This window comes from Pteropus alecto, unplaced genomic scaffold (genome assembly GCF_000325575.1).
Source record: "Pteropus alecto unplaced genomic scaffold, ASM32557v1 scaffold533, whole genome shotgun sequence".
In the NCBI taxonomy this organism is placed as follows: Eukaryota; Metazoa; Chordata; class Mammalia; order Chiroptera; family Pteropodidae; genus Pteropus; species Pteropus alecto.
The window spans coordinates 70,341-82,483 of NW_006434719.1; the positions used below are offsets into that span (position 1 = coordinate 70,341).

A 12,143-nucleotide genomic window follows, 5' to 3' on the forward strand; every position below is an offset into this window, starting at 1 on the left:
TTCATTAGCTTCTAATATACAGTACATTGATTAGACATTTATATAGCTTATAAAATGATCCCCCTAATTGCTCTTTCTCTTTTTCTGGCTCTCTACATAGCCAATAACATTAATGCTAACTTCATTCCCTATGCTGTGCTCCCCATCCCCGTGACCATCTACTAGTTGTACTAAGTACAACTACTAATTGTACTTTGACCCTTCACCCCATTGTTGTATTCCATAGTATCCAACTGTTTAAGCAAAAATCAGTAAAAACATTTATACATTATCAGCAACAAAGATAGCTTTGTAGTTTTAACCAAAATTATTTTAAATGATTTTATGACAAGAGAGGACAAATTTCTATATAGAGGATGAGAATGAGATTTAAAGTTGTAATCGAGTGGTACTATACATGGATGGAGACTGTTCATGCAGGATACTAGAAGTTTCACACAAGCCAAATAAATGACCTAAGAATCCTCACCAGCAAATGGCACTATCAACTTTTACAAGTAAGGACAGAATGTTAACATTTGAACCTGATCGAACCAAAACTGGCCAAAAATTCTTTGCAGATTACATGACCTATTCTTGCTTTTTTTTCTTAATTCTTAATTTTATAACAATTCTACTGACTCTTACACCAATAGAAGATGGAATTAAATCAAAACAAATATTATTTTTATAATATTAAAATTTAAGAGGTAATTTGTGGACATGGAGGACAAAAGCTGAAATTTTGCCATTCTGAAAGCAATAGCATTATTTTAGTGGGGCAGTATGAAAAGGACAGATTAAAAAGAAAATAAATGCTATGCTGGTCTTTTCTGTGTGGTTTCATTTTATAGACTAAAATATTGGGGTTCCTCAGACTCAAATATCTTCATTTTCAAATGTAAGAATTTAAATACATCACAAAACTTAAAGGAAATCATTTGTAAATCATCTTAGATTTTATTTATTTATTCTAACATGGCCCTGTTTTTTTACAATGTAATTAGCTGTTAATATTTAGATGACAGAAAATTTTTCAGAAATATAGAAGCCCAACTAAGTCAGTAACATTTTACTTCATATTGCCCTATTAAAAACACTTATTTTTTTTAAAAATAAAATACTTTATATTTTAATTAGAACAAAACAATAATAAAGATATGTAGAACCCTCCCAAAAATTTAAAAAATATATCCTCTCTTCCAACTCTGTTAACAGCATATCTCCCAAGCTTGAGATTTTTTTTAGGTTCTGCAGTAAATGTAATAAACACAAACACACACACAGAGTACTATCTACCCCTTCTCTTTTTTGCCGGTCTCCTTCATCCCCCAATATTTTCTTTCACACCAAGATATTATACAATCTAAGAAAAACTGCTTATTAGGTGCCAAAGTAGGAACTGGTGAAGCCAACATAGTCATAGCCAGCAAGGTGGCTTCGGCCTCGTGGGTCCACATATTGCTGCATATGTGAGGCACAGAATGACACTTGATCTGGGGTTAGCGCCTGAAATATAAAAAGAAAGAGATACAGTAATAAGAATTCAAAATAGCTGGTTCTTGGGGCTTCCAATATGCTGTAAACCCAGGGAATGGAAGAACTTTAGAAGAAAAAGCCAGTTCTGCTCATATCACATACTTATCTCATAAATCCATAATTTTTTTTAAAATAAAATTTATTGGAGTGACACCAGTTAACAAAATTATATAGATTTCAAGTATACAGTTCAAGAATACATCATATGTATATTGCATTGTGTATTCACCACCCAGAGTTAAGTTTTCTTTTGTCATTACATATTTGACACCCTTTACTCTTCAAATATGACTGACTGATCTCTTCAGCTCAGTTCTTACCTGAGGAATCCCATTTCAATTAGACTCTGTAGTCTATTTATTTTATACCATAAATTTGGATTATTTAATAAGGGAGATAATAAATTTCCTTGAAAACTGAGTTTCAGGTTTGGGATTCACCCTGATAATTGTTAGAGCTTGATTGTAGGTTTTAATCACAATGTGAAATGATGATAAAAGCAAGTGATATCTAGAGTGAGATAATATCTGAGGAGAAAAAAGAAGTGCAGGGAGGGTAGTTGTCTATAGTAAGCAAGAAGGCCTGAGATGAGCAAAATCTAGATTATGATGAGAGCATAATGAGAGTAGATGCAATTGGAATCTGACCTGCTTCATGTCCTCTTTGGTAATATAGGCCTTGCCCTCTGCCAGGGCTTGGAAAGCATTCTCTATTTCATCACTGGATTTGATGTTCTCTGACTCCTTGTCAATCAGGAATGAGGTATAGTCTTCCAATGAGACATAGCCCTTTCTGTAAGAGAAATAGATCAGGCATTGTGCCTGTTAAACACAGAGAAGAAGGCAGGCCCCTTTCTTATCCTACTAACTGTCTCAGAGACAGAGGAAAGCCAGGTTTTCCAAGTGCCTCTTCCAAATCAGCAATCTGAGACTATGTTCTCTATTTGACCCAACTCTTCATTCCCTTGTAGCCAAATAAACAGTTTTCAAAGTTCCAGACTCTGTTTCTGTGTGGGTCTTTCAGCCTGATACATTATATAGAATTTGGGAATTTCCCATCAGCACTAATATCTAGGTACCTCGAACTCTTCAAGTTAAGTTAAAGACCTCTATTTTGTGTCTTCTCTAGTCTTAATTTTAGAAATAATTAGTCCCTAACAACAATGTGATCCCTCTATGACTCTGTTCCACTCTCCCAAGCATAAAATAACCCCACCCCATGAGTTATTAATCCTCTTCTTAGGGACTTACACATATGAACAAACTCTTATCTTTGGTTCTATTCTAAGAATTAGCTGGAATTTCTATGTGAAACATAAACCACGAATTTACCAAATTGCAGAATTTGTGCCTGAGTTGGAGTTAGTGCCACAAACTTCTGAGATAATCCTAAAAGAACACCAAAAGCAAGCTACCCAATTCATTTATAGTAGTCTGTATCTTTCTATTCTCAAGGAGTTAATTTCATGTCTTATGAATCATTTTACTTTCTGTGTTTTTCAGTCCAAGCCCTATTCCCTACTACAGTCTGGCCCTTAGTCTTCGTCCTACCTTCCTGGGTCAACAGCATCCAGAAATTTCTCAAACTTGGGCTCAGGTTCCCCCTCCTCCACCATGGGCAAGTAGTAATTGAGTCCTCTCAAACAGGACCGAAAATCTTTGTGACTCAAGCGCCCTGTCAAATTCTCATCAAAGTGTCTAAAAAATAAAAACATTTATAAACTTTAATAGAGAACCAGATTATAACAGAAAAGAACAGTTCTTATTGCATCAGTTGGGGCTTTATTAACATTGAGTGGAGAGCTTGTCTGTGTTTCTATACATTTTTTTAACCTAATGAATGGAGAAAAAAGCATATTTTTCTAAAGTCCAGAGATCTCAGACATATTTTTCTAAAGTCCAGAGATCTCAGACATATAAGCTACAACTTGAAGCTAAATAACATAACTAGATCTTCATTTAAGATTCTACCAAGCCACACTGAAGATAAAAATGTTATCTGGAGATTCATTGTGAAAGGACTGAAAAACAGAGAGCTGATCAACCACAAAGTTATACTCACTTATAGGTAGTGCTAAACTCCTTTAGTGTCTCTTCACTCACACCTATGGTGTCTCTGAAAGGAAAAACATTAATTAAGCCTTTAATATAACAGAGAAAAGGAGAAGACATGCCACATGAAATAGATAGGCACTTTATTGAGCATTATGCTAATTGTGTTATTTAGTTTAGAGGTCTACAAACCATGCTTCATGGGCCGAATCCAGTGTGTCACTTGCCTTTGCACAATTAATGAGCTAATAATGTGTTTTACATTTTTATATGGATGAAATAATCAAAAGAAAAATAATTCAACATAAAATTTAAATAAAATTCAAATTTAAATGCCCATAAATAAAATTTTATTGGAATGTGTCCCTGCTCATTCATTTATGGTTATCAGTAGCTTCTTTCTCTCTGCAGCAGCAGAATTGAGGAGTTATAACAGAGACTATATATATCACACAATCTAAAATATTTATTATTGGAGTCCTTACAGAAAAGGTTTGCCAATCTCTCATCTATATAATAACACAGTCCAAAAGCTATGGAAATCTAAATCTTCTTTAATACAATTAATTTCTTTAGGAAAATGAATTCTGCTTTTCTGTTATATATCTTGAATATTTCTTACATTCTAGAGGACATTTTACTAAAAGGAATGCTTTCTGAAGAGATTACATAAGATGGTGAAGAGGCTGAGAATTGGGTGATGAGTAGATTCAGGGTGATGAGAGTACTGTATTCTATTTCATAATAGAATAAAGTGACATAGCCATTCCATGAGACAGTAAACAGAAAGACTGTTGTTTCTGAAGATGGTGAGTATACTATCTCTGAAGCAGCTCTTTTATCTATCACCCCCAACTCTAGCCCTTGGAGTTAAGTTTCTAATACCTAATACCACCCACACCCTGTCCAAGCTCTGGATATAGGTTCTCAGTACTTGGCTTGTATCTGTTGTTCCAGGTTGTGTTGCATTCGCATCCCCAGCTGGTAGAGCTGGTCCCACTGCTGGGCTAGCCCAATGGTGCTGTATTTAATGTCCAGGATCAGAGCCTCTTCTAAGTTGTCTCCCAGGTCCTCGATCTTGGTCAGCTGACGCTTCATCACCTGGATCTCCTTCTGTTTTCTCTGAAAAAAGAAGAAGGAGAAGGAGAAGGAGAAGGAGAAGGAGAAGGAGAAGGAGAAGGAGAAGGAGAAGGAGAAGGAGAAGGAGAAGGAGAAGGAGAAGGAAGGAGAAGGAGAAGGAGAAGAAGAAGGAGAAGGAGAAGGAGAAGGAGAAGGAGAAGGAGAAGGAGAAGGAGAAGGAGAAGGAGAAGGAGAATGAGAAGGAGAAGGAGAAGGAGAAGGAGAAGGAGAAGGAGAAGAAGAACGAGAAGAAGAAGAACAAGAAGAAGAACAAGAAGAAGAACAAGAACAAGAACAAGACAGTTATACAAGGCATCAGCTCCAAACTTAGGGATGGGAGTGAATATAAAATAAGAAACTAATGAGTTTTGTTTTCCCCTAATTGCTCCTTTTCAGTTATTTTCAGGGATATTCCTGTCATCCCTGAGAAATGAACAACTCAGCAAGATTATTTCATTTTTATATTTCTCACTTATAAAGTGGTAGAAAGTTTGAGTGATATGACCTATGTCATTCTGGTAATCTGTAATATATAAATTAAAGAGTTAGTAATTATATATTACAAATAGAAAAGGGCAGAATTCCCAGATTCATGAATAGTCAACTCCCAGTGATTTTCATCCTGAATTATCTGCACTACTGATTGTGGTTAAACATTCAGGTCTATGTAAGCTCCACGGTATTCACTCTTAGTCCTCTTTCACTAGCTTGAGAAGATTTTCACAGAATATTCCTGTCATTTGGGCAAATTATATGCCAAATTTCTGCATCTAGGTCATGTTTTCTCCACTGGGTAATATTTTTTCCCTAAAGAGAAGAATAATGAATTGGTTCTGATGATGGGAGTTGGCAAAAAAAAAAAAAAAAAAAAAAAGATATTACAATTCCTTTCAGCCCTACAAAGATCAATCCTACCTGACAACATCTTATTCTTTAGTATTTTTCTCTCATTAAGAAGAAATTAAGTTTAATTGATTATTTTTTTTCTCCAGGGGTCAATAATTAAAATAAGGGTAAGAAACACCACCCTGGGCCATAGCTTCTTCACTCAATTGTTAAGAGATTATCTAGACTCAATTGTATTATCAAATAATTGTTACTATCAAATAATAACAAAGTTTGTCAATGTTCTAGGTTGTAGGATAGGAGTTTTTGCATTTTTTCTCTTACTTAATCAATATAATAACTCTAAAATGAAGGTATTATTAACTCCATTGTATAGATAGAGAAATTGAATTTTAGAGATTTAAGTAATCTGATTTCTATGAAGTTGTGGACAATGGTTAGAATGCAAATTTTTGGCAGGGTTGGCACCAGAGCCTTAGGCTCTTGACTTTAAGGCTAGGGAATTTATCTAAAACTATTTCTTTACAAGTTTCCTTTAAGCATTTTTTTTCTCGCCTTCCTTGTACTTCTAGGTATATCTTTAGCTAATGAATAAACATTACTTACTTTATTTGCTTCCAACTGGGATTCCAGAGTTCCTGTTTCTTTGAGTAAAGATCTAGTTAAAAAACAGAGGAAAACATTACTTATAATATCAAAGGTCAATATTTTACACAGACAAACTCAAAGCCCATACTATTGCTACTTCTTCCAAGGTATACGACTTCTCTATAATACATTTTCATGACTCAAAATTTTCATGATCTCAACCTTTTGTCTAAAGACATTCTTGCCAAATTCTTCTCTGCCTATGAGAAGGCCTCCAGACCTCTCTTCTAGTTCTTATTTTCAAACATGCCTTTAACTTAATGTAGACAAGACATCTAGTGGGGCGTGGAGCCAGAACAGCATATATTAGGCTTCTCCTTCTCACTTTACATTTTTATTTAAGCACCATCGGATTGAGATGGGTTGAAGATGCCTCAGTGCTAAGGCCTCTTTAGCTAAGTATTCCAGAATGTTATAACTAAACAAACACAATAGCATAAAATACTGACCCATCCAGAAAATAAGCCCTGTACATGGAGGTCCGGAACAGGAATCAGAAAAGGAAAAAGAGAAATTATATGTTAACATGGATTACTTTAATGATCTTTTTTCTTCAGATTTATGAAACATTTTAAATCGTTTGTAGCTAAAAACATATAAACACGTTCCACCCTTTGTTCCCAAAGTCTCTTCCATACTGAGAAGCTAGGAGTCTTTCATGCAGCTCCTTCCTACAGGATGAAGAGCGCAGTGTCAGGTGATATGCTCAGTTTTGGCATATGCTGCTGGGGAGAAGTACCAAAACAAGAGGCAGAGGAGAATGCGCTATATTTCTTCTGCCTTTTGTCAAATGTATTTCAGCCGTGATTCGGGATTTTGTTGTTGTTGTTGTTGTTAATTGTCTGATTTACCCCTGTTAGTGATGTGTAGAAACAGTATATATCATGGGTATCACCTAAACTACCACTCTAATTCTCAAAAGTCCACAATTCTGACTCATCTACTGGATACAGTCTACCAAGTTAGGCCATTTATTCTAACATATTATACCTTCTAAATTTCCTTTTCCAGGTTATTTTCCCCAGAAGATGTGACACTGATTCTCATCACAGCTTTAGCAGTCAGGCAACATAAGAACTTCATATTTGGTGTTCACAATATGCTCTGCTCTGCTTGTGTCAATAAATACAAATGTGACCTTGAGCAAGTCAATTTATCTACTGAACTTCCTTTTACACTTGAAGACATAGGTAATAAGATACACTCTGTACACTCTGTACACTCTGTACACTTTTTATGATTGCCCTAAAAGTTAAGTGAGGTAATATATATAGAAATTCTTTGTAAAATGTAATGTGGTATGGAAACATAAGGCTCTATTGTTATTTTTGGACCATAATTATAGGCAACAGGAAAAAAAGTGAGAGTATCAAGAAGAGAATACTGAAGGTTACACAATGGGCAGCAGTACGAAATTTCATTACTCAATTTTGCAAGGATTGATTCAGAAAGCATTCAATTGCAAGTATAAAGCACAAATAAAATATGGTGATTTTAGGACAGCATAAATGCTGTAGGAGTTCCTCATCCTCCCCTCATATATATACATCATCCTTATATAAAATGGAGTGTGCGGCACAGAGATGATAAGTTTTGAGGTAGCAGAGCACACCTGGTCTCCAAGATCCATTGAAAGAAGGCACTGGCATTCTGTTCAAACTCCTGGCACATCTCAAAGTTCTTAAGCTGTCTTGACTCTTCCTTTTGCAGCTCCTGCTCCCGTTCCTAAAACCCCAAATCACAGATAGTGCAGTGCACATTGAACACTTCTCTTTGCAGCAAAATAACTGGTTTCCAGGCTCAGCTGCATATCTTAACTTTCCCAAATCTAGCCTGTCTTTCAGAGGCATATACCTGTGTGCTCATATTTCTTCCAGCTCACCTTTTCTCATCTCCAAAAGGTGAATAAAGTTCATGTCACTTCCCATAAGTACTTGCAGATGTCTCAAAGACCAAGCCCAGTAACAAGTAATTAAGTAATAAAGGCAAATACTTCCCCTTCTCAATTTTTTTTCTAAGTGAAATTTTATTTAAAAGCAGCCTTGAAGGGAAAGGTAGTAATAAGAGTTGCCAACTAAAATTGGTGATTTTATGGTGAAATTTTAGTCTTTAAAACTTTTAAGTACTTCCCATAGCTTTATATAATGAACATAATTGTAGACAAAAATTAAATACAAACACATTTAAAAGACAATTTAGAGGAGTGTATAAAATAGAGAATGCCTTGGCTAGGGAAATATATAGGCTGTAAAGATATATATAGGCCTCATGAATTTTTTATAACCCATTTTTATAGCCACTCCTGGAATTTATGTTTGCTTTTCTAAATCATTGCTCAACACTCAGAAGGATGAAACTATCCAAACTATGGGGCATAGTGCTATATTTATAATGAAATAATTCAAAATTTTTCTTAGACTTCCAGTTTATGACTGCTTTTCTGATTAATGATTTTTTTTTCTCAAAAGTTCTCTAACTTGGATAGTGATCTAAATGATTATGACCACTGTAGCCAAGGTAAATCTCTGCTGTGCCTCAAGCTACCTTGATGAGGTCAGTTAGGTGCTTCCAGATTCTTTCTAGCACCTCCATTGTTAACCAAGTATAAGGACTGGAGGACACATTTAAGGTCTTAATCTGCTGGTTTAGCTCTCGCAAAAAGTTTAAGTCTTCTTGGGCCCTGGCCAAGGAGGCCAAGAAGGCCTCATGGTCCTTCTGCAGCTGGCGAATCTCATTCAGAGAGACACAGTGCACAGGCTCTGACAAGTCCTCCTCAGTATTTTCACACCAGTGGTTGAAAGCTGAAGCTTTGTGTGCAAATTCCATGAATAGTTCCTCAGCCTACAGAGAAAGAAAAAGATACCTTCATCTTTCCCAATTAGAAGAGAAGAAGAAAATACTGAAGAAAAGAGACAAGAAGACAGAGGATAAAAATAATAACCGTCTTTAAATATTTTTAGGGTCAACACTCTAATAGAGCAGAACTAAAACCTATGAAAACAATATGATTCAGTAGATGGATATGTAAGTTCAAGTATTAGCCCTGATCCCAGCATTTTCTCTTTGGGTGCAACTGGTAAGTTTTCCATCACCTATAAATGAGAAGATAGAATGAATTCTAGAGTTATTTTAGCTCTAAGATTCCAAGAAAGACGAAAGTTGTTTTCAATGATAAGATTTCATGATTTCTTATACTGAAGTTCATGTTTCAATTTTACTTGGCATATAGTAAACATGTAAGAATAGGTGTTAAATAAATGAATAAATAAATGGTTAAATGAACAAATCATTTGTTAGATGGGCAAATCTATCCCATCCTCCTCTTTCTTCTGTACTTCTGTGGACCACACCTCTCTGATGTCTGTCTATACTGAGTTATTTTCCTACCTTTCTTCTAAAACTTGTTTAGGGCTCTTGCCTGAAGCCACTGCTTAAAATATTTCCTACTCTCCAAACTGTATTCTTACTTCTGCAATACTCTCTAGAGTTATCCATATATTCTGAATGACTCTAGATTTTTGAATGACAGAAATAACGTGGATTGTTCCAAACAGTAGGTAATCAAAAATATTTTTTAGATTTTAAATGTATCATAGATTTTGGGTCAGCTGACTATACTCCCAAGGAGATTTATCTTACACAAATGAGTGTTCATCCCCAAACATAAGGGTTAGAGAGGAAATAACTTGTCCAGTGGAAGGAAGATTGCAACATTGTTCATTATTACATTTTCCCTGTACTCATTTCAGCAATATACATGGTAAAATAGGTCAACATAGAGAAAATGAATATGAACTCTATAAAGGAAGAACATGGAAACCATAAAGTACTTCATATCATTTTCATAATACTAAGGATCAACTAAATTTTTTACAAAGATTTTATAAACAGAAAGTAATATAATACAATCAGAATGTGAAGTGTTTTTATACATATATTTTTTATGTACTTTTAAAGTTATCCATTGATGGATTCAATTCTTCACCTAAAATTAGATCTCATGTCCTACAATAGTATAGAAATTAACTAAGGGTCCAAACTAACTGACTTTTATTTATATGATTGTTTTCCAATTCCCTAACTCTCTATTTTAACTTGTTGTCAGGTAAAATACTTGTTACTATATAGGAATCCTCAATAACTTCACTGACCATGCTGACTTCCTTTCATCATTGATTTTTTTTTATGATTAACATATAATACTTTAGCAGCCACCACTAGAAAAAAAACATTTTAATCACATATATTCATACACAAAGTAGCGGTCCAAATTGCATTTTCAGATCCATTGTTTTTTTTAATAGTAATAATACAGAACAGCAGGAGATGGTGGTAAAATTTCATAAATAGAGGAATCAATGTTTGAAGATAGTAAATGATAAATATAAAGTCTCTAGGTTAGGGAAGATGAGAACACAGTTTTACTTGTTTAGTTGTCCTTTTATTCGAGTCAGAGAAAAGCACAAGGATGACCTTTTCTCCCGTCTGTTTTAGGTCTTCCATACAGTAAAATCTTCTACCCTTTTGTTTCACATATCTGTTACATTACATGTGCTTGGCTTTCATATCAAGTCAACTGGATAATTGACAAATCAGTCTAAAAAATGTACTATCAGTCTAAAAAATTGAATAACTTCTTACTCAATAAGAATGTCTTCCTGATCCTTCTCAAAGTACTCAAATGTGTATAGATTATCCAAAGAGGGTTTAGTTAATATACAGATAATCAAGTCCTTATCATGGTTCATCAATTTTTTTTTGAAATTTACCTTCTGTAAAGGTAGCCGTTTCTCTAGTAATTTGTCTTTGTGGGCTGCAGAGGCTTCCAGAAGCTGATCCCAATGCCTCAGCAGGGCAGCATAGCGCTCCTCAATGGCTTTGCTTTGGCTGTGCTGAGAAGCTACCAGTTGGTCCTTTAGATTAGTTATCTTTGACAGTCTCTCTTGCTGGAAACTATGCAGACTGACATCCAGCGTGTCCTGAGAAAGGCCCATAGAGAAGCAATAAATAGAGAAATAATATGTATCCAAGAGATTATTCATACCTGGCTTCCACCAGATTTTTATCAGAGGTAAGATAAATGCTAGGAAAGAGAACGATGACAAAAGAAAAAGAAATATGACTTAGAGATGAAGTGAACATTCAGGGTTAGAATCATGGTTAAGTTCCAGTGGACATATGTTTTATAATTAGATTTTAGGTTAGGTGGATTATTAATATTAAGGAAATGTTAGAACATAATGTGATATTTCAAATTTCTTAAATCAAACTAAATCCTTCAGATAGCTCATATCCTTTCTTGGACACTTTTATATCACTTATCAGATTTTGAATTCTAATTAGTAGCAGTGCACTACTAGAGATCTTGAAAGTACACAAACCAACAAAAGACCTCCTACAGATGCTAGTTATACAATTGATATTTTTATGAAAATGCTGTATAAGATTAGGGATGTTCCACTTCCAGCTTTAACAGTGTGGCTTGTATTGAACCAATTCTTTCTTTGAGAACAACTGATCTGTTGGATAATAATACAAAAAAATCAACCATGTGAGAAAGATCACAATGCAACTCAAGTAGCTATAACTCGAGGGATCAAAATTCCATAGAGGAGGGAATAGTAGTAGAGTAGAAGTAATATTCTCTGTTACTTTTCCTTTTGAAGTATAAAGTGTACAGGGTAAGAAGAGACAGCAGCTAAACAGAGATTTTGAAATTCTCATGGAGCTAGAGACAAAAATTGAAGTTCTAGAAAACTGAGGCACCCAGGATTTAAGAAGCTATGAAAAAGGAACTGCAGAAGTGTAGGTTCAATATTCTCTTTATATTTTTCCCTCATTTATAGATTCCTAAACTGTGTAAGATACAAGTCCTAGAAGCAAAGCAGAAAACGGTAGTTAAGGATCTAAAATGCTAATCAGTTTTCTGTAGTCACACAGTGCTTAGTTCAGTACATTTCG

General features: G+C 34.8%; 1 protein-coding gene across 1 annotated transcript in view; it reads right to left on the reverse strand.

Annotated features, from left to right (window-relative positions):
- Positions 1-12,143, reverse strand: part of SPTA1 (spectrin alpha, erythrocytic 1) — an 81,498-nt gene continuing 69,355 nt past the window's right edge. Inside the window, exons 42-51 of the mRNA XM_025045239.1 lie at positions 10,952-11,161; positions 8,727-9,023; positions 7,795-7,907; positions 6,632-6,649; positions 6,141-6,192; positions 4,504-4,691; positions 3,580-3,633; positions 3,069-3,215; positions 2,166-2,310; positions 1-1,488 (exon numbers count right to left, since the gene is read on the reverse strand). Coding sequence (XP_024901007.1) covers positions 1,363-1,488; positions 2,166-2,310; positions 3,069-3,215; positions 3,580-3,633; positions 4,504-4,691; positions 6,141-6,192; positions 6,632-6,649; positions 7,795-7,907; positions 8,727-9,023; positions 10,952-11,161 — 1,350 coding nt within the window. The 3' untranslated portion in view covers positions 1-1,362. The remainder of the gene's footprint in view (positions 1,489-2,165; positions 2,311-3,068; positions 3,216-3,579; positions 3,634-4,503; positions 4,692-6,140; positions 6,193-6,631; positions 6,650-7,794; positions 7,908-8,726; positions 9,024-10,951; positions 11,162-12,143) is intronic.